The sequence below is a fragment of the Sarcophilus harrisii genome, chromosome 1, assembly GCF_902635505.1.
Source record: "Sarcophilus harrisii chromosome 1, mSarHar1.11, whole genome shotgun sequence".
Classification (NCBI taxonomy): Eukaryota; Metazoa; Chordata; class Mammalia; order Dasyuromorphia; family Dasyuridae; genus Sarcophilus; species Sarcophilus harrisii.
The window spans coordinates 51,025,537-51,048,598 of record NC_045426.1 but is presented as its reverse complement, the minus strand read 5'-3'; the positions used below and the strand labels follow the sequence as shown (position 1 = coordinate 51,048,598).

Genomic DNA, 23,062 nt, shown 5'->3' with positions numbered 1-23,062 from the left:
TGCAATGAAATATATGAGCAAAGTGATTTGTAAATAAATTCCTATGTCCATCCATACTGTGTAACTCTTCTATGGCCTCATACCCCCACCCAGTGTGAAGAAGGGCTTCTTGCAGAGATACCAACAGACTATATAAGCCATGTCTATGTCTTAACACTGGCCCTCTTTTGATGACTCCCTCATTTTCCCACACTCATGAATTCTGGGACAACATCCTTGCCATCATTTTCCCTGTGTAATTAACAGCAGCCAGCTCATGCACCTTTTTGTGGTCCTTTGAGTGAGCTTTTTTTCTGATCCTGTCAGACCAAAGAGCACCATGATTCACAGCTGTACAACATTAAGAATTTTGGTGCTAAAACACTGTCCTTTGTTTCAGGGAGAAGCTTCCTTTTGGTAAAAGAACGGAGCACTTCTCTTCAAAAGAACTCAGCCTCCTTTCTCCCTTCTGTTCAATAGTGAATCATCCATGCAAGATGCAAAATGATGCACATTTTTTGGACATGGACAATGTAGGGGTTTGTTTTGCTTGGCTATGCTTATGTGTCACAAGAGTTTCTTTGTTGTTTCCTTTTAAATTAGGAGTGGAAGGGAGAGAAAATAAATATTAATTGAAAAAGCGGTCAACCATCCACACAGGAAAGATCATCAAGTGTAAGAAGAATATCTGTGGAGGCTTACCTACAATAAAATGTACAGTCCATAGAGCTGGCTCTCAGTACATGTATTTTAGACAGATATTGCATTGTTTCTTAAATTAAACAGCCTCTCTTCTTAGATCCCTAAAATTCCTAAAAAATGATCCTAGTCTGTGGATTCTTAACCTTATATCCAAGTATCCTGGTGCATGAATATTCCATGGCAAAATGTGTTTTGATTCTGTGTTCAGAGATCCGAGTTCAAGGTTAGCAACTGGTGTCCATTATATTAGTGCTTCTTAAACTTTTTTCACTCACTACCCCTTTTCACCCAAGAAATTTTTACATGACCCTGGATGTATAGGTATATTTAACAGTTATATAAATTAAACATTTGCTAACAAAAAGCCATAATTTCACACCCCACACATTCAGTTATGTCGTGAACCACAGTTTAAGAACCTGGAATATTATTTGACTCACACATCTGGAATATCAGCTTCCACAATTGGATTTATTACTCTGTGGTAATTTCACGATTCAGACATTCCCCCTGAGCAAAAACTGACCATGAATCCTTTTCAGTGTGTTCAGAAACCTCAGGAGCGGGGCTTGATTTGCTATTTTCCATTCTGCCAAGGAGGCCAGCCTCGGGACTGGGTCATGCCATGGGAAAGCAGATCCTGGGCTTTGGAACTGAGACAGTCCCTTCTGTTCTCACCCTCCAAACACACACTCGGAACACAATGAGGAGCGGGAGTGGAAGGACTGGGGAGCAGGGAGAATGTGACTGCCTGCAAGGTCACACAGCTCCCCAGCATGCTGAAAAGATGGAACATAAAAAAAGCCCGAGGCAGGAGCACTCCGTTCTTGAAAGCTACCAGAGAGTCGACAGGGAAGACAAATAGATGTTTAGAAAGTTATAACAGAGCACGGAATGCCAACTACACAGAAACAAAGAGGTCCAGCCACTATGGAGCTTCACATTTCTCGATGAAAATCTTAATTTACTGAGTCAACAAGAAAGGCCCGAGGTTCAAGCCACTCCCTTTAGGCACAGGGACAGTGATTCCTCCGGCACTGAATGCACAAGATCAAAAGGGAAATTGGCCCCGTGGTTGCTCCCACAGAGTTGCTCCCCTTTGGAGCGGGTGGAGGAATATTAATAATAAAGATGCATTATGGATGCTGGACTTTCTGGCATAATGGGTAGGGCTTCAAGTCAGGAAAACTTGGGTTTAAATTGAGACATTTATTAGCTCTGTGAGTCTGGCAAGTCATTTAACTTCCAAGGGAGCAGGTGACAAGGAGAGCTCCTGTATAGCCAACACAGATTTTGCACAAGACTTTCCATTAGTAGCTACACAAAAAGCTTGGGCGCTCATGGGAGAAGTGGTCCAGAAATGTTTGGGACCCAGAGGAATTCTCTACCTACAAGCCAGAGAGCAGTAACAATGTCAATCAGCTTTTAGCCCTAAGAGAAACAGTATGGTGGAGAGAGAAAAGTTGGGACTGGAAGTCACAAGTGTTGTGATCTCAATCCTGCTTCTGCCTCAATCTGCCTCTGTGTGGTTGTGTCTCCGAACCTGTTTCTTCATCTATAAAAGGGGATGATAATACTTGTGTTACTCACTTGTTGGAGCTATGCAAAAGCATCGTAATGCTATACAGAAAGCCTTCAATTTAGAGTTAGAGAACCTGGGTATGTGTATTAACCATTGTTTCATTGTTTTTTCCCCATTTGTGTCCAACTTTTCATGATCCCATTCGAGGTTTTCTTGGAATACATATTGGAGTTCCTTTTCCAACTCATTTTACAGATGAGGAAACCGAGGACAATATGGCTAAGTGACTTTGCCAGGATCACACAATTAGTAAGGGGCTGGATTTGAACTCATAAGGATTGGATTTCTCAATTTCAAATCCAGTGTACTAGCCACTGCACCATCCTGTTCCTCTTAAGAAAATCATAGGGGCGCAGTATTTCAGGACCAAGAGTGAGAGCTGGAAGGATGCTCGAGGAATATCTAAAGAATCCTAGAGATGAGGATAATGAACCTCAGAGAAGTGAAATGACTTTTCATGGTATACTAGTAAGTGTCTGAAGCCATATTTGAACTCAGGTCATCCTTGTTCCAAGTGTAACACCTCTAAATCATCTCTTTTTAGATCCTTTTTCCCCAGGTATAGAATGATGGTATGGAATGATAATGCTAATATATCCCTTCTATAGGGCCATGATGTCATGGAGTGATAATGCTGACATGCCCCATCTGTCTCACAACAGAGGAAAGAGCTTTGGAAAGTGTAAGGCTTTATTCAAACATAAACTACTAGGAGTCAGACTTGGCATTCTTCTCCCCCTGTGACAGAGAAGGGGTTTGAGCTAGTGAGGCAAAGGGGTTTGTTCCAAGTCACACAGAGAAACCATGGCCACTGACAATGGGACCCCATGTCCCCTTTGTTAGCCACCTTAGGCATTCTGACATCCTATACATCAGTCTAACAATCTCATGGAATGTCAGAGCTAGGAGGGTGCTTAGAGCACAGAATGTCAGAACTGAGAGGTCCCTTAGAACCCAGGATGTCAGAGCTGGGAAGGTTCTTAGAATACAGGATATCAGAGGTACGAGGGTGCTTAGAACACAGGATATCAGTGCTGGGGGGGGGGGCTTGGAACATAGAGTATTAGAACTGGGAGGGATTCTTAGAGCACAAGATGTCAGTGCTGGGAGGGCCCTTGGAACACAGAATGTTAGAACTGGAAGGGTGCTTAGAACAGAGAATGTTAGAGCTGGGAGGGTTTTCAGAGCACAAGATGTCAGCACTTGGAAGGTTCTTAGAACACAGGATGTCAGAGCTGGGAGGGCCCTTAGAACACAGAACATTGGAACTAAGAGGGAGTCTTAGAACAGAGAACATCAGAGACAGGGTGGACTCTTCAGATCCTCATGGGGCTAGTCCTCATTTTCTGGACAACAACAACGCCCAAGGAAGTACAATTTTTTGCCAAGATCACATGAGTATAGCAGGGACTTGACCCCAGGTTTGCTAACTCCAAGACTAAGGATCTTTCAACTCCGCCGGATGCCTTTGTCCAGATCTTCTTTTAATTTTAGCTTCTCCCAGTGCACAAACCCTCTCTCTTCAACAGCAGAGCCAGCACAGTTGGGAAGGCCACCCAAAGACAGAGACCTTATTTATACCCTTTTTTTTTTCACTGCCCTTCAACTTCCTTCACTGGAGGAAGGTAGGTAGTCCTGAATATGAGGACTAAAACCTCAGACTAAACACTTAATCTACCCTGAAAAACCCAAATGCATCAGAGGCTCTAGAGAGGCTCAGGGGGTCCAAGGGAAGAAGGGATTTTCTCATGTTAAAGAAACAGTCTGGGAGCAGCATCTCAGAAGCTCTAGTACAGTCTGGGGACTGTGTTTCTTTAGAAATGTTAATGATACTGCAAATAGGCATGTCAGAAGCACTTGTAAGCTGTCAGCAAAGCGAGTAGAGGCAGCTGCCCTGGAATTGAGAGACTCGTGTTGCACCCCCTCAAGTCTCCTCTGTAAACAGTAAAGCCCACCAGGACGCTAATCCTATTTACCCTCCCATTGAGGGTGTAGGAGAGGGATGGCCAAGCATCCTATGGAGAGAGGCTGGCTACAGACTCTCTGAACTACAAAGGCTTTAGACATCCAGTAACAGTCGCCTCTCTCTTTTGACAGATAAAGAAATGGGGTCTTAGAGGAGGGGCATGATCCTATAATAAATTATGAGCAGAACCAAGGTTAAGACCCGGTAGGTCCCCAATTCCATTCAAAAGGAAGAATGGCTACCATTTATGTCATACTTTAAGGTTTTCCTGGCACTTAACAAATATTATCTTTTTTAATTCTTCTAACAATTCTGGGAGGTAGGTGCTATTGTTATCCCTATTTTACATTTGGGGAAACTGAGGCAAACAGAGATGATTTGCCCAGGATCACATAATAAGTAAGGAAGGATTTGAACTTAGGTCTGGTACCCTATCCACTGAGCCCCTCAGCGACCTTCTCATTCAATGTTCTTTTTGCTTTACCTCTCAGGATATTTCAGGTCTGGCTCCCTTCTCTGTCAGATGAGAGAAGCAGGATACTCCCGTAGAGCTTGGCTCCAACCCATCTTTCCAGTTTTATTTTACATTCCTCCTCCCCAGACTCTGGCCTTCTTAGTCTTTCTGGCAGGTATGACCTCCTGGCTTCTGTCTCCAATCCTTTGTGCGGATCGCCCCCCATCCTTACCTTCCCCAGAACCTCATCCTGGAATGCCCTCCCTCCTCATGGCTGCCCTTAACCTTCAGGGGTCATCTTCTGAATGATGGCTTTCCTGCTCTGCCCAGTTGCTAATCCACTTCCCTCTTGACTTTGTACATATATACATACACATGTGTGTATGTATAGATGGGATATACATGTGTGTTGTGTATATGTATGCATACATGTAGGTACATGTATGTACATGTGTAGATGTGTGTATATTTCTATAGACATGTATATTTATTCTTGCATCTATAATGTTGTTTCCCTTGATAGAATGTAAGCTCCTTGAGGGCAGGCACAACTTCATATTTGTTTGTGTATCCCTAATGCCTGACACATAGTAGGTGCTTAATTAGTTCTTCTCGATTGACTGGATTTATTGATCCTCTTATCATGGAAGCTGGCTGTCCACAAAGGATCTCTGACTCCATGCTGTGGAGGTGACGTCTAAAAAGGGACCTGCTTTGGCTGGGGGTGGAGATGTGTGGATGGCGATGGTGGTCCTAGGAAAGACCCACATCTCAGCATTCATTGCAGGCCCACTGCCAGCTGCTTCTGCCTTTCCCTCAGTTGTTCCCCTGGTCACATTCTCTGCTCCAGCCTAACTTTTTCTTGGAATTTGCCATGGTGTATGCTGCCTCCATTTCCAGTTAAGCCTTTCTTAGTTCGATCTTTCAGAATCGTTCTCTCCTTTCAAGGTAGTCTCTTTTATCTCTCCCAGACAAACATGTTCTTTCCACCTTTAAATCATCAGAAATCTCTTTGCTGGGATCTTTTCTTTACCCTTATCATCCTACCTATCTTTCACCATCCACTACACATAAGTATTTTCTGCTCTGACTCCCTCTAGGACTCCTTTTAGTAGATTGTAAGTTTCTTAAGAAGAGAGATCCTGTTAATTTTTTTATTGGTAATCCCCAGGGCCTTTATTTCAGGGTTTCCCTTCTTGGCCTTCTCACCATGTCATCCTCATCCTGTCCACTAGAACCTCAGAATCTAAGTGGTTTTTCTCCCTTATTATGCCAGGGCCCATGCCTCTGAGTCACCTCCCCAGGGGTGTCTTCATACCTTACTGGATCCTCCCCATCTCTACTTTTCCATTCCTCCCTATGTTCTGTCTTCCCAATCAGTAGTAAGTACATTGAAGGCAGGGATTCTCTTATTTGTTTTTATATACTTTAGCAAAGTGCCTTGTAGTAAACTTTTAATATATGTTTTATTTGTCTTCATCCTTTTAACACATTATCCTTGCAATTTTGTTGCATAGCTAAGAGTCTTAGTAAACTTCAATCCCCAAGGAAATTAATTTGAGAATCCAGAGGTTCCCCATTACTCCAGAGAGCAATAAGGACACATTGCAAATAATTAAGCAGGGGGAACAGAATTAACTGACCTTTTTTGTCAGCCTGGAATGTATTCCCTCTTTGCCTCAATCACTCAGAAGTCTTGGTTTCCCTCAAGATTTCACCCAAGTACCATCTGCTTAGAAGTCTCTCGATCTTGTCCAATTGCTTTCAATTACCTGGCCTCTATTTTGTATATATCTACATATGGATATGAGTTTCCCAATTGAATATCAGATCCTTTTAAGCAAGGATCATATAATTTTTTCTCTTGTACCTCTAAATATGTAACAGGTATTTAATAAATGGTTATTGATGAATAATCAATGTCAATTCCTTTCCTTTTTTCTCCCTCCCTTCCTCCTTCTCTTCCTTCCCTTTTTCCTTTTTCCCTTCCTCCCTCCTTCCTTCCTTCCTTCCTTCCTCCCTCTCCTTTCCTTTTGAAAGTTTTAACCATGGCAATCTTACTGGTGACCAAAAGTGCTCAGTTACTTCCCCCATTTCCATATTAGGAGAACCAGCCCTGATCTCTCTCTCTCTCTCTCTCTCTCTCTCTCTCTCTCTCTCTCTCTCTCTCTGTCTCTCTCTGTGTCTGTGTCTCTGTCTCTCTCTGTCTTTCTCTCTTTGTCTCTGTCTCTCTGTCTCTCCCAAGAATGAATAGCTAATAGTTAAATGTCAGGTATCAGTTCAACAAATATTTGCCATTGGACAAACCTGCAGGGTAGAAAGTTCAGTAGCAGAGGCTAGAAATCTACTCTTCTTGGAACTCTCAGGCTAATATTGCTATGATTTAGTCATTTCAATCATGTTTGATTCTTTGTGACTTTATTTGGACTTTTCTTGGCAAAGATACTAGAGAGGTTTGCAATTCATTTTACAGATGGGGAAACTGAGGCAGAGTTAAATGACTTGCTCAGGATCACACAGTAATAGGTGTTTGAAGCTGGATATATACATATGTATATATATATATATATATATACATACATACATAAGTATAGAGAGAGACTATATACACATATATGGAACATAGATAGATGGATATATACAAACACACATGTGTTTATATTTATGTGTATGTTTACACATACATACATACACACCACACACACAGAGTTCATGGGCCCCAGTTTTGTCCAATTCTGTCACCTAAGTTACAAGGAAATTGAGGCTCAAGGAAGAAAATGACCTATCTATTTTTTTTTTAATGTGGCAGAGACAGAATTCAAACTCAGACCCTCTGGTTTCAAATCCACCATTTTCCCCATTGTCCCATGCTGTCTCTACTCCCAGTCTCCGCCAAACACTCAAGGTTTTTAGAGAAATTTACCAGGCCTCGTTACAATTTCACCAAACTGTCCTTTGTTGGTACAATTGAATGAACAAATTGAAAAACAAGACAGACTTCTTATTCAACAAAAGCATCTGGACTTGCTAAATTGAGGATTCCATTAAAAGAAGCAATACTAGATTCCTATGGAACCTTTAACTGTAATTTTCCTTTTCCCTGATAAAGTATTGATGCTAAGCAGCAGTCTTGCCCTACTTTCTCAGCCTAAGGGAGCCAACTCTCAATTATCCATGGTCACTGAGTGTAGGACCAGAGAAGGAAGAAGTCTATGGATAATGGAAATCCACAGATAATCCTCCAATTCATAATAAGCTCACCGCACTGGAAAGAACTTTAAATGTCTTCTGTTCCAAGTCTTTCATCTTACAGGGAAGTAAAGTGAGGTCCACAAAGATGATTTGCCCTCGATTATATGAGCAACAGAGCCAGGGTTTGACTTCTCTAATAATAGAAGCTTCTTTCCATTGCTCCATACTACATCTAAAAATATATATAAACTAATGGTTTCTAACTCTCCAGCATGCGCATTATCGAAGTGATAACCTTAGGGAGCTTTTGGACTTTGCCCCCTTGTGGTCCCCAGATTAAAAACACAAGAGTTGCTAATTTATAAGAAATCAAGGCATTCTCCAATTGATAAATGGTCAAAGGATATGAACAGACAATTATCAGATGATGAAATTGAAACTATTACCACTCATATGAAAGGGTGTTCCAAATCACTATTGATCAGAGAAATGCAAATTAAGACAACTCTGAGATACCACTACACACCTGTCAGATTGCTAAGAAGACAGGAAAAAATAATGATGAATGTTGGAGGGGATGTGGGAAAACTGGGACACTGATGCATTGTTGGTAGAGTTGTGAACGGATCCAACTATTCTGGAGAACAATTTGGAATTATGCTCAAAAAGTTATCAAACTGTGCATATCCTTTGATCCACCAGTGCTACTGGGCTTATACCCTAAAGAGATACTAAAGAAGGGAAAGGGACCTGTATGTGCCAAAATGTTTGTGGCAGCCCTCTTTGTAGTGGCTAGAAACTGGAAAATGAGTGGATGCCCATCAATTGGAGAATAGTTGGGTAAATTGTGGTATATGAATGTTATGGAATATTATTGTTCTGTAAGAAATAACCAGCAGGATGAATACAGAGAGGCTTGGAGAAACTTACATGAACTGATGCTAAGTGAAATGAGCAGAACCAGGAGATCATTATATACTTCAACAACGATACTGTATGACGATGTATTCTGATGGAAGTGGATTTCTTTGACAAAGAAGATCTAACTCACTTTCAATTGATCAATGATGGACAGAAGCAGCTACACCAAAGAAAGAACACTGGGAAATGAATGTAAATTGTTTGCATTTTTGTTTTTCTTCCTGGGTTATTTTTACCTTCTAAATCCAATTTTCCCTGTGCAACAAGAGAACTGTTTGGTTCTGCACACATATATTATATCTAGGATATACTGCGACATATTTAACATATATAGGACTGCTTGCCATCTAGGGGAGGGGGTGGAGGGAGGGAGGGGAAAATAGGAACAGAAGTGAGTGCAAGGGATAATGTTGTAAAAAAATTACCCTGGCATGGGTTCTGTCAATAAAAGTTATTATAATAAAAAAAAGAAACCCTACAGAAACTGTGGTGCTGGGATCATGAAATTCCCTTTATCTGATATTGTGTTTCCTGTTGCTATTTAAATAAAATTAAGACCAAGAAAAAAAAAACACAAGAATTGGACTATAGTCCTTTGACCTCTGTTGCTCTGAAATCCTCTTTGCTTTTGATGATGATCTCCCCAACTTCCAAAGGAGATTAGAAGGAGCATGGAAGGGATCTAAAGTGTGGTAGGAGATGGTGATGGAGAAGACCCCAGGCAAAATAATCTAAAAATTGGAAGCTTCTATAATAATCTGGAGTTGATGTGCTATGTCACAGATTTAAGGTAGAAGGGACCCCAGAAGCTAAAAAGGCTGACCCCCTTTCTTTATAGATGAGGAAGAAGATGCCAAGAATGTAAAGTGATTTGATCAAAATTATCTGGGTCATTAATGTCAGGGATGGGATTTAAATTTCAGTCCTCTCCCCCCAGAGCCAGTGCTCATTCTACACATTTCATCCAACCTTTTCACTTTACAGATGAGAAAATTGAGGTCCAGTTTTCACCTAGGTATACTCATTTTGGAATTCTTTAGTTTCTCCATCATCATACCTCATAGTAAATTCATAATTGAAGCCTCATCATTCAATTGGCCTTGTTACTCACACCTTGGGCAGCTAGGTGGGATTGTGGAGTGCATACTGAGATTGGGAAGACTCATCTTCATGAGTTCAAATCTGGCCTCAAAGACTTACTAGTTGTATGACCCTAAGCAAATAACTTAATCCTGTTTGCCTAAGATTTTTACCTATAAAATGGGCAGGAGAAGGAAATGGCCAATATCTTTGCTGAGAAAATCCCAGTCATGAAGAGTCAGACATGACTGAACAACAACAGGAACAACACATCTTATCAGTCCCCTTTGATTGACTCTGAGTGGCAAATGGAATCATAAACTACCCAATTTAAGGAGCGAAACAGAATTGAGATCTCATCAGATTTCTCCTCATTTCCTACTTAGCTACACTTACTTTGGATTTCTTTGTTTTCTTCTCCATGTTGGCATAGCAGGTACTTTCCCCCACCTCTTTTAAGCTTTTATGTATCTTCTTCCCACTGGATTGTAAGCTCTTTGAGGGCAGGGACTATCCTTTTTCATATTTGTCTTTCCAGCACTTAGCACAGTGCCTGGCACATAGATACTTAATAAATGTTTGTATATTATGAATTTGTCAATGGATTAATTTAATTCATGGTTATGATAATAATGCTAATTGATACTGACTTGAAAAATCCAAAGTCATTCAGGCAGTAAGTGACAAGATTTAAGTCTTGAACCCAGATCCACTGCCCCTTAATTGAATCCTGCCAAATGGTTCAAAGGAAAAAGACTGGGAATAAAGTCTCTGCACCTGCTGCTTTCTTATTCTTGCTGCTTTCTATATCCTTGCTTTTTTTTGTGAAAATCCCCCATCCATTGCTAACATGCTTCTCTAACCTCTCAGTGCATCTCTGGAAACAGCCTCAGGTGATGTGCTAGGAATCTAAAACTGTGAGGCAGTTCCTTCAAGACTCCTCCAACTGTCTAATGCGAGCACAGATGTACTCTGGCTACAACCTTTCACGGTTCCCTGGACTGAGGGGGAGGCTTGAACAAAATGCATTCTGACATGGGTTTCTAAGCTGCTGTTCTAGCCCTGAATGTCACCATCTAGCTATCCAAAGCCCAGAACTTGCATGGAGGATTTTATTTCTCTTCCCATTTTGTTACCAATGAGGGGATCAGGCAGGATAACCTCAAAGGTCCTTTCCAGACTGATGTTTCTCTTCTATTCCTGAAGGGTTATTTACAGCTTATCAGCTATGGGAGAAAGAACTCCTGATTGAAATCGCAGCCAAATGGAAATCTTGTTTATGTGCTTTGACCTTAGCTAACACTGATTTTTAAAAAAATCCTCGAGCTAGAATGAACCTCCGTAGAATCTTTCAGCAGAGACAAAATGCTTCTTATCATTGATGTTCAATTCAATTTGGCAGGAAGTTATTTGTGGCCTTATTATGTGTCAGGCTCTGTTTTAGGCACGGAAAATACAAAGACAAAAAATAGCCCCTGCTTACATCTCATATCACATGTTAAAGTTGGAGGGGCCCTTCCATAGAATGAGGGAAAGCAACATTTAGACAGATAAAGACATACAAAATAAATTCAAGATAAACAGGGAAGGAAATTTTGATGGTGGGATGTGGTGGGAAATTAATTCTTGTAGAAAGTGACATATGAGCAGTCTTCACAGGAATTAGGCAGACCAAAAGATGGGGCACAGCATCCAGTACAAAGGCAGGAAACACTGGGGTTAGAATGTTGAATGCTGGGAACAGCATGGAGGCCAGTTCGACAGGAGTACAGTGGGTTTGACTTATAATCTCGGATATTCCTTCTAATTCTGTCAATGATCATTCAGTCCACTCCTCTTGAGTTACAAGGGCAGAAATTGAGTTTCATAGGAAGAAAAATGACTTGCTAAGATCACCTAGAAAATTAGCAGCAGTCAGGACTTGGATTTTTTCACCATATCATACTGATTCCTCTCCATTCCTTACACCGCAGGGTATGTGCACCTAAATACTTAGGGCTGACTGGGTAACACTTGCACCTAGTTCTTAACCTAGACCTAGAATCTTAAAATTGTAAGAATACTTACCAACATTGTGCATATTCTGATTTGCAAGACTAAATGACACTGTAGGTTCAAATTCTGCCTTAAAACAGTTATTAGCTGTATAAGCCTGGGCAAGTCACTTAACCACTGTCTGCTGCAGTTTCCTCTTTGATAAAATGAGGAGGATTAATCAGATTCAATGACCTCCCAAGTCCCTTCTAGATCTAAATCTCTAACCCAATTTACTTTCTTTCTAGGTACTGCCAAATTTAGTCAAAATGCCACTTAATGGGCCAAGGAGAGTAGGCCTCTGGTTTATGATCTGAATGAATAGGTTTCTCCATACTTACAAATTATTTTTATAGTACAGAGTCTATGAAATCATTGAGTTTGAAGAGATTATTTCCTCCAATCTTCTCTTTTTACAAATAAGGAAAGTAAGTCCATAGAATTATTTGTCCAATATCCACGGACAAATGTCACAAAGTGAGTGAGAGAAAGAGTTGGGACAAGGCAATCCATGAACAAAGCCTACCTGGGGATCAGAGAGCCGAGAGATGTCAGGGTAGAGGTAAAACTTGATCCCTTCGGAAGCTCCAGGCAGCGTCACCCCTCGAATGAGAAGAATCAAAAGCATGATGTAGGGGAATGTGGCAGTGACATATACGACCTGTCCAAGAGAAGAAAAGAAATTAGAGAGGCTTTCCCCCCCAATAGTTTAATTCAAGAAAACTCATTGAAGTAGGAAAGTCATTTTGTAACTCATTCATAACCCAGAGGAGAAAGTGAGCTAGAAAGAGAGAAGTTTATGAAACAAACTCATTTTTATCAATCATTCTATTCCTTTATCAGTGGTTACCGTCTCAAACTGAATGCATTTCCAGACAAGAAAATCTCAGTAGGAACAGCTAAGTTCTTATATCCAAAATAATTTGTTCTAATAGGTGAGTATTATGCTTAACCAAAAAGGAAGAAAAATTCCCAGAAAAGTGGTCTTCAGTGTAGAAGGAATATTGAAATCAAATTTAATAGGAGATCCAGCTCTGCCTCTGACTAATTATGTGATTGAGCAAGTTACTTCTCTTTGAGCCTCAGCTTCCTACTCATCTACCAAATCCACAGATTCAGAATCACACATTTAAAGCTGAAAAGGTCAGCAACTCTGAGGACCAGCCCCATCATTTTACAGGGAGAGGTTGTCACTTGAAATCAATGAGTCAGTCAATAAACATTTATTATGTGTTGACTACATGTGCTAACTGGGGGGGGGGATATAAAGGAATATACAACAATCCATGCTCTCCAGGAGCTCCCAATCTAATAGGGAGGGAAAATGACTATGCAAAAAACTATGGAGAGGATAAATTGGAAATAATCAACGGAGAGAAGCTGCTACTATTGAAGGGAAATTGGGAAAGGTGGGGGTGTTAGCTAGAGCTTGAAGGAAGCCAGGAAAGTCAAAGCATTCCTTGGATGGATGATAGCCAGAGAAGATGTCCAGTGAAATGTCAGCAAGTATTCAGAAGTAGAAGGATTTGAACCCAGAGTCTCTACCCTCACAATTAGTGCTCTATTCCAGTATACTATACCGAATCTTCAAGATGGAAGGGGCTAAATTCAACTTTTGTAATTTGGGACCATTGACCTTCAAATTGTTTAAAATCATCTTACTGCTAGGGATTCCATTGAAGCTTTGTTTGAAAGGAAGTTTCAGTACTGATTATCTCATTCTGCAGATTAGGAAGTTCAGCATTTTTAAAAGGATTTCTTCTTGGTAGAAGAAAATACTTCTCTGGACCTCAGTTTTTCCTTTTGTAAAACAGACTGAATATTTTCTTTGAGGTCCTTTCCAGCTTTAAATCTATAATCTTTGGCAGCAAATGTTGAAGCTCAAACAAAAGAAGATTGTTAAATTTTCAGTGTGAACATTTTATACCTCAGAAACAGGCAATTGCTATATATCAGGGTTTGTTTTCTTGATTGATCATATTTGAGAAAAGTGATGGGAAAATATTAATGATGAGGATGAAACCAAAAAATGACTATATTTTTTATTTTTATTTTTGGAGAGTTGGTTGTTAAGCATTTACTATCACACTGCCAATTGTAGAAAGAGAGATAGAGATAGAGAGACAGATAGAAACAGAGAGACAGATATAAAGACAGAGACAGAGTCAGAGAGACAAAGACAAAGAAAGAAGCAGAGACAGAGAAAGTATTTTGAAGGCAGAAAGTATTATCATAAAAGTGAAAATGAAATGAAAGTCAAATTCACATCTTTCAAGTCTTGACTCCAAATATTGCCTTCCTTCTATTCCATAGGATACTTAAAATCACTGCATCTATATCAGTTCCCCTCTTTGAAAAACTGGGATTCTAATAATTTTACACCTACATCACAAAGTTAATTGAAAGAAAATGCAATCATATTTAACATGTATGGGACTACCTGCCATCTAGGGGAGGGGTGGGAGGAAAGAGGGGAAAAGTTGGAACAGAAAGTTTTGCAAAGGTAAAGTATAAAAATTACCCATACATATGTTTTGTATATAAAGAGCTATAATAAAAAATAAAATTAAAAATTAAAAAAAAAAGAAAGACAATGTAATATATTTCTAGGACCTGAAAAATCTCCCACTCAGTTTCCTCTCATATATAAAAAAGGGACAATAATATCTACACTAGTCCATAGAGTTATTATAAGAAAGAAGCTTCATAAACTCTAAAGTGCTATATGATGTATTTTAATATCATATGCTGCAGCTTTAGGTGACTGTATTATATAAGTCAGCAATGCAATATGGAAGTCATGACAATTAGTGGGCTCTTGGGCTGCTTTGAGAGGAACTTCCAGCAATAAGGAGATGACACTTCTTTTGCAATACACTCTGATCTTACCATAGTGCTCTAGGCACTACCATTTTGAAAAGACATCAATAAGTTGAAAAGCATGCAGAAAGAAACAAGACAAATGAGGGGACATCAACCCATGCCATATAATGATTGGCAGGAGAGCCCCTAGAGAAATTAATATTACTATGTAGCACCTAAAGATTACTACAGTGCTTTCCTCCTCTAATAGTCCATTTTAAAGATAGAGAAATGGAAGCTCAGAGAGAGGAAGATAGCCACTCAGAGTCATAGTAAGCAAATGTCAACATTAAAAATTGAAGCAAATTCTTTTCAATTTTTGAGCCCTGTCCTTTTTGTACCACACCACTCCCATAAATATCAGAAAATAATTCTAACCGTATCATAATAATATCATAGATTAAGATTTCTTAAAACTTCAAAATTTGATATGTAGAAATAACAGGATTGAATTAGATAGGCTCTTACATCCATTCTGCTTGACAATATAAATTCTATGATACTATGAATTTAATTCAACAAACATTTATTAAGTTCCTATGTATGAAAAGCCTGGAAAGACTAATGATCAGATGAAGTGAGTAGACCAAGAGAACATTGTAAGCAGCAACAAGAAGATTATGTGATGATCAACTCTGATGAATTTAGCTCTTTTCAACAATGAGGTAATTCAAGGTGTTATGCCACAGTTTCCTTTAATTGTTCTGTCTCAGTTTCCCTGAATTGTTCTGCCTCAATCACCCTGGTGGTAACCCTCCTTCCTGGCCATTAGGACAGAAATAATTAGAGCTGGGAGCCCTGGCTACTCTAGCATTCCAAAAAGTCATAAACTTCAGATGGTCAATTTCAAGATATGTGGTCATATCCCCTATCTCAGACTCAGTGGCTCCTAGCCTCCCAACTTATCAGAATTTATGATCCTTCCTTACCCCCAACCTGTCAGAACCAAATTTATGGTCCATTCCTAGAAGTTCCTGCTCACCAGAGCTCTAACCCTACCCTGTCTTTGTTCCCCTGATCGCTGGAGCCTTATAAGAATCCCTGGAATCCCTCTCTCCCCGCTGGATACTTTGAGACAAGAGTCCAATCCAGCTGACTGGGGTCAGCATGGATCCTGTTTTGCCCCCAGCCACGCTCTCCATTAAAAGATATTAAAAACTCTTGAATCTCTATCTTGCCTCAGTTTCTCTGGCATTACAATGGCAAATTCCTATAGACTTGTGATAGAAAGAGTCATTTACATCTAGAGAGAGAACTTTGGAGAATGAATGTGGATTAGAGCATAGTATTTTCACTTTTTGTTTTTGTTGTTTGGGTTTTTTCCTTTCTCTTTCCCCTTTTGATCTGATTTTTCTTGTGCAGTATGATAAATGTGGAAATATCTTTAGAAGAATTGGATGTGTTTAACCTATATTGGATTGCTTGCTGTCTAGGAGAGGGGATAGGTGAGGAAGGAAGGAAAAAATTTGGTAACATAAGGTTTTGCAATGGTAAATATTGAAAACTATCTTTGCTTGTACTTTGAAAAATAAAAAGCTTATTATTATTTTAAAAATTTCCTACCCTACACAAAGCACTATACTAGGGAATCAGGACACAGAACAAAAATGAAACAATTCCTGCACTCAAGAAGCTTACATTCTCTTCAAGGAAAATAATATGTACTCAAAAAATAATCATGAAATAAACATAATATAATTGGAAAATGGGGAAAGTGAAGAGAAATGCCAGTAACAGGAAAAAGTTTCCTGTAGGTAGAAGTGCTTGAATTTGGAGTTCAAAGAATTCGACTCAAATCTCTTAGAGGTTTCTTACTCATTCCATGACCTTGCACCAGGTTGCTTTCCATTTCTAGACCTGTTTCCCAGTCTGTAAAAAGAGAAGTTTGGAGTAGATATATCTAAGGCTCCTTCAGCTTCAAATCCTTACCATTTCCTAAGCAGGGGAAGGCCTGCCGAGAACTGTATCCTAACAGCCAGTCCTTGAACGCCAAGCATTATGATAAATTATGCATGCATAGTTTCATGCAAAGACAATCGAGTCTTTGACAAGTTTCCCTCAAGCCTGGCTTTACCTTGACCTCTCTCAGCCCACTGGTATAACTCAGGTCCTCTGAGGTGAAAAATTGACCCTGCAGACTAATCTGTGAGGTCCCTGGCGTCCTAGTTAAATGAAGTGTAAACTGCTCTAAACAAATCCCTGGGGGAAAAAAGGAGTTTCTCCTATTGTTGGCTTTTCCTTTCCCATAGGTCAAGTCCGGATGAATAGAAAGGTTAGCACAATTGGTGGTAATTATACTGTATCCTGTTTTAATTGACCCTAATTGCTCATTTACATACCAATACTTGGAATTGTGGTCTCCCACTTTCCCCTTCTTCCAGCTCACAGCAATTTCATAGCAGGGCTGTTGTCTAAGCCTTCTGAAGGCCACAAAAAAAGTAGTCAAGCCTGTCCTCACCAAGTTGCTGGAACAATGGGACTAATTAGAAAGCTAGCTTTCTGAATTATCGAACCAGCTAATCACAGCCCAGAGTTCAGAAGGCAGCCTGACTGATTGATGGAAAGAACTCTCTATGCTGGACAGCTCCAAATGATGACTGGGGGTAGGAGGCAAAAATCCTGGGGTATAGAAAAGCCTGGCTTTTAGCTTTCCATTTGGGTTGTTAATTGATTGTGTCACCTAGAACAAGTTAGTTTCCCTTCCTGGAAGTCAGTTCCCACACCTGTGAAATGAAGGGCTCAGACAAGATGGCAAGATGGCTTCTAAAATCCCCATCAGCTCTTAAGCACTAGGGTTGTATAAGGTTCTATAGGATTTTATAAACACTTGCATCTGAAAAGACTTTAGTTCTATCTTGCATTGATAGTAATTAATTATTGATAAATCACTAATAAATAATTAGTGATAAATATTTATGATGAAATTATTGTAATAAACAATTATATGATGATTAACAAATGCTTGTCAACTAATTGCCTCTTACTATTTGTCTTACTCTGAGTAAATTACTTAATCTCGCTAGGATTCAGTTCTTATCTGTAAAATAAGTTAATAGAATAGTGCTAGAACTTCTGAGGTCCCATTGATCGCCTATTTAATCTCATTTTACACAAGAAGAAACTGATGTGCAGAGAGAAAAAATGACTTGTGTTGAGTGACATGATATAGAGTGCTGAATTTGGAAGCAGATATCCAGGGTTAGTATCCTGTTTCTGATCCTTTCTGTGTGATGGTGGGCAAATCATCTGACCTCTCTGAGCCTTGATTTATTTATCAGTAAAATAGAGCTAATAATATTTGTAGTAGATATTATGATGTTCAAAAACTATGTAAATGGAACAACTAATTGAATTTAGAACTGGGAGATCAGGGGGCTTCTAATTTAATTTCCCAGTCTTATAAATAGAGAAGCTAGTCAACTTTAGCATTTTTGAAAAACCACAGCACAGGATGCCATATTTTGGGGGGAAAAAAATAGGAAGGGCTAAGCAAGGTCTGTGTTCTGGGTTGAGATCTGTTCTTTCAGTTATCAAAATGAATGGAAATAAACTGAAGTCTAGTTCTCTTCTCTACAGGGCTCTTAGGTGGGATTACTATTGGTAAAGAAAGTGTTAGACTTGATATGATATGATAGACCTGAATGATATGAATGCTATTGTTCAGTTGTCTCAGTAGTGTCCAACTTTTTGTGAACTCATTTGGGGTTTTCTTGGCAAAGTTATTGGAGTGGTTTGCCATTTCTTTCTTCAGCTCATTTTACAGATGAAGAAACTGAGGCAAACAGAATTAAGTGACTTGCTCAGGGTCACACATCTAGTAAATGTCTGAGAGCTGAATTTGAACTCCAGACCCTGTGTCTGTCCACTGCACCACCTAGCTGAGAATGAACTACTACCCTCAGTTGTCTGAGAGATTCTTTATATTTAAGAGCTAATTAGGGAGAAGTTGTAGCTTGGATGGCTCCTGATTAAATTAGTTGTTCTCTCTTTCTCAGGTGTTCAAGGGAGAAAAGATGATGATGATGATGAAGTTGACAGTCACATGGTATTTTCAAATTTGCCAGGTGGTTTGCTTGCAGCTCTTCCCAGCCATTTCCTACCCAACTACTTCATCCTCCAAACTAGACTACCAAAGAGCATGACTATCAGGAGCTCCAAGCTTCCTGGCATCCACCCTACTTTTTAAAAATCATACCTCTTTATCTTTATCCTGGCCTAGCCACTTTCTTCCCCCATACTCTGGGTACACTTTTCCAGTTCCTCACCCCATTATCTAAATCTTGCTGTGAAAATTGTCATGAAATCAATACTATCATTCTCTAAAAGTAGTGACTATAGCATGTTACTTTCTCACAGATTCAATTTTCTCATGTATAAAGTGGAAATGTAATACTCAATAACACCTACCTCACAGAACAACATTATCTTTTATCAAGATTCATAGTTAAATTTATCTATTTATGGTCATCGAGTTTCCTTCAGAGTTCACAACCTGTATGATCTCTTAACTGTTACTGTCGAACACTCCATTCCCAAAGACCTTGCATTGCTTTTTTTCACAATTTAATTTAGGCTTAGTGTCTAGATAGAATGCAAACCTCTTCAGGGTTGAGATTTAGCTCCAGAAGCCAACTTAGTGCCTGGAATATAGTAGATATTTAATAAATGTTTGTTGATGAATGGATGAATTGAGTGGAACTTAGAATTGCTGACAGGAGATCTTGTTCCCTGAGCAAACTTTCATGTTGCTAAAGGTAGACAGAAAAGAATAATTGCATTGAGAGAAAATCTTGTAAAACTTCTTAACCTGTGGCTTTTGATTTTTCATTTGTTTTTAATATCTGTATTTCAACATAATTGGGTTTTTTGTTGTCCACATGTTTTGTTTTATGAATTTAAAAGCATGACCCAGAAAAGAGCTCTATAGATTTCACTACACTACTCAAGGGATTCATGACACAATGTTAAGCACTCCTGATCTGGGGGGGAATATTACATTACTAAGACTCTAGAGCACAGAAAACTATAACTGTCAGAATTTCCCCCCCTTCTGTAGAGGGGAAACCCAGAAGAGTTTGCATTGAAGGATAAACTGGGGCCTATGTTGAAAAGAACTGTGGGACAGCCCAAATAAGGTTGTCCACTGGATATATTTTATTTATTCTTCTGCCATTTTTTCATTCTTTCAAAGAGTCTCATTGCTATAAGATGGTAAGTTATGAGCTTTCAAGAGGGGAGTCAGCCTCCACATCTTGGAAGATATGTATTTTTTTCTGGTTTTCCTAGATGCTGGATATACTAGAGAATTAGAAAATTCCCCCCCAAATGTGCCCAGACTCTTCATGTCTTATTGAGTCTCTGGGAGAGAGGGAATCAGGATGGGCCTTACAGCTGTCTGCCTATATCATAAGCAAACCTGGTTGGTTCCCGGCCCAAATGTATCTTCCCCACCAGCTGTCACGGTGACAGATTCTTGGCTCTGTACTGGGCCCTAAACCCTGTTTAGGGACAGAAAATAAATTAATGGCCATTTAGATCAGATCACACCTGTGGTCTGATCCTCTCAGGTTCTCTGAGCAAATAAATATGAAGCCAATTTAAGTTAGATTACATGCCCTTTACCCTATGATATTTGTATGAAATTTTCAAAAAGAATGTGTCTCCATTATAGAAAAATGTCCCTTAATTCTTTGTAGATGTATAATCATAAGTAAATCACATAGCATCTCTGAGTTTCAGTTTCTAAAAATGACTAAAATGCCCTTTAAACAAGATATTCTACTATTGGGCATGTATCCTAGGGAGGTCAATGATGAAAAGAAAGGATGCATATACACCAAAATATTTATAGCAACACTTTTTGAGCTAGCAAAAAAACTGGAAAAAATGGATGTCCATTTATTGGGGACTAGATGAACATTTTTTTAAAAGAATGTAATGGAATGTATTGTTATGTTATAGTAAATGACAAGTATCATCATCATCATCATTATAACTAGCATTTATATAGCACTTCCTATGTACCAGGTATTGGGCTAAGCACTTTACATACACTATCTTTCTTGATTCCCAAAGCTTTGTGAGATAGGTGTTATTATTTTTCCCTTTTCACAGTGGAGGAATCTGAGGTAAATCGTGGTGAAGTGACGTGTCCAAGTTCATACAGTGAGTAAGTGTCTGAGGCTAGATATAAATTCAATTCTTCATGATCCCAGGCTCAGAGCTCTGTCTACTGAGCCACATAGCAAAAAATATTGAGAAGCATGGAGAGACTTCTATGAATCGATGCAAAATGAAGTAAGTACAGGTAGACAAACAATATGCATAAGGACTATTGCAATAGAAGTAGAAAGAACAGCAAAGCAATAGAAAATGAACATTGCAAAATCAAAATGATCAAGCTTAGCATCTAAGCAATGATCTATAAGAAAGCATTGCCACATTCTCCCTACCTTCCTCTTTCTTTGTCATTTTATGGATGCTGTTCAGAGGAAACTCATTTTTTCTTTGTAAATCTTAGCAATAAATCCAATGACATATAACTATTGTCACTAAGATTCTCGTATTTCCTTGTAGGTATGTGATGCCAGCTGGTAAGAAAATTGGGATCTCCAAAATAAAAATTTCCAGGAATTTTATAGCTTAATTTCAAAGTTCTAGGGTCAAGGAAAAAATATTGCAAGCAACCAGAAAGAAACAAATATGATGGAGTCACAATCAAGATAACAGAAGATTTAATAGCTTTCATTTTAAAGAAAAGGAAGACTTGGAATATGATAAAAGATCTAGGATTGCAACTAAGAATAACCTATACAGCAAAATTGAGTATAATTCTTCAGGGGAAAAATAGACATTTAATAAAGTAGAGGACTTTCAAACATTCCTAAAGAAAAGACTAGAGCTGGATAGAAAATTTGTCATTCAAACATAAGATTTAAAAGAAGCATCAAAAGACAAATATGAAAGAGAAATAATAAAGAGACTCAATAAGTTTAAACTTTCCACATTCCTATATGAGAAGATGATATATGTAACTCTTAAGAACTTTATCGTCATTATGGTCATCAGAAACTGTCTATAAAGATAAAAGATGTGGATCTTAGTTAACTATATTGGGATGAGCTCAAATAAAGGGATGAAAAAGAGATAGGCATTGTGAGAACGATAAAGGGAAAAAAAGAATGTGGGAGATTATCTCACCAAAAAAGGTACACAAGGAAGAGCTTTTATAGTGGAGAGGTAATGGGGCAGGGAAGACAAGTAGCTTGAACCTCATTCTCATTGAAATTCATTCAAAGAGGAAATTTTATACATACATGCACATATATACACTCATTTGATAAAGAAATCTATTTTGAGAAGGGATCAGTAAAACTAGAGAAGGACGAACAAAAGAAAACAGAATAGGGAAAATGCACAGTTATTAATCATAACTGAATATCAATTAAATGAACTCACCTATAAAACAGAAGTAGATAGCAAAATGGATGAGAACCTAGAATCCAACAATACATTGTTTACAAAAGACACACTTGAAACAGAAAGATACACACAGAGTTAAAATAAAGAGCTAGAGCAGAATTTATTACATTTCACCTGAAGTAAAAAAAGACAGGGATAGCAATCATCATCTTAGACAAAGCAAAGATAAAAATAGAACTAATTAAAGTGATAATAATAAAAACTACATTTTGCTAAAAGTTACACTAGTCAATGAAGTATGATTAAATCTTTATAATAAGTTTTTCAGATAAGACTCATTTCTCAAATATGTAGAAAATAGTTTTTTTGTTTGCCTTCTCAGTAGGTGAGGAAGGGGCTGGAGGGAGGGAGAAAATTTGAAACTCAATTTTTTTAAATGTTCAAAAATAAATTATAATAAAACAAAAAAATGGACTATAGCTTCCTATCTGGAAGGGAGCTGGGACTTTGCTATTAATTTATGTACCACTGAAGCATTTGACCCCAAAATTGTGGCTTTTCATGTGGCCATTTTCCAGTTTTGTGGAGAACCTAGTCATCTCCCTACCCTGCTGATATAATTATTTAATTATAATGGTATGAATAGTATGCAAAATTTCTATTTATTGTTTGATCCAACTTGCCTTTTTTGGTACTGGTCTTCTGGTGACCATAGAAATGATTAAGCATTTCTCATATTATCCTCCTACAAACATTCTCTCCTCTTATTTCCTTGCCTCTCAATCCACTATAATAAAGTTTCTGTTTGGGGTGGAAATGTTGTTCTTTGGGCTATTTTAACCCTTTATATCAACCTTTTGACTTTGGT

The 23,062-nt window shown here is 38.7% G+C and overlaps 1 protein-coding gene across 1 annotated transcript in view; it reads right to left on the bottom strand.

Annotated features, from left to right (window-relative positions):
* Positions 1-23,062, bottom strand: part of SLC6A11 (solute carrier family 6 member 11) — a 178,578-nt gene that overhangs the window by 70,706 nt on the left and 84,810 nt on the right. The window contains exon 6 of the mRNA XM_031955206.1: positions 12,437-12,571. Within this exon, the coding sequence (XP_031811066.1) occupies positions 12,437-12,571 (135 nt within the window). The remainder of the gene's footprint in view (positions 1-12,436; positions 12,572-23,062) is intronic.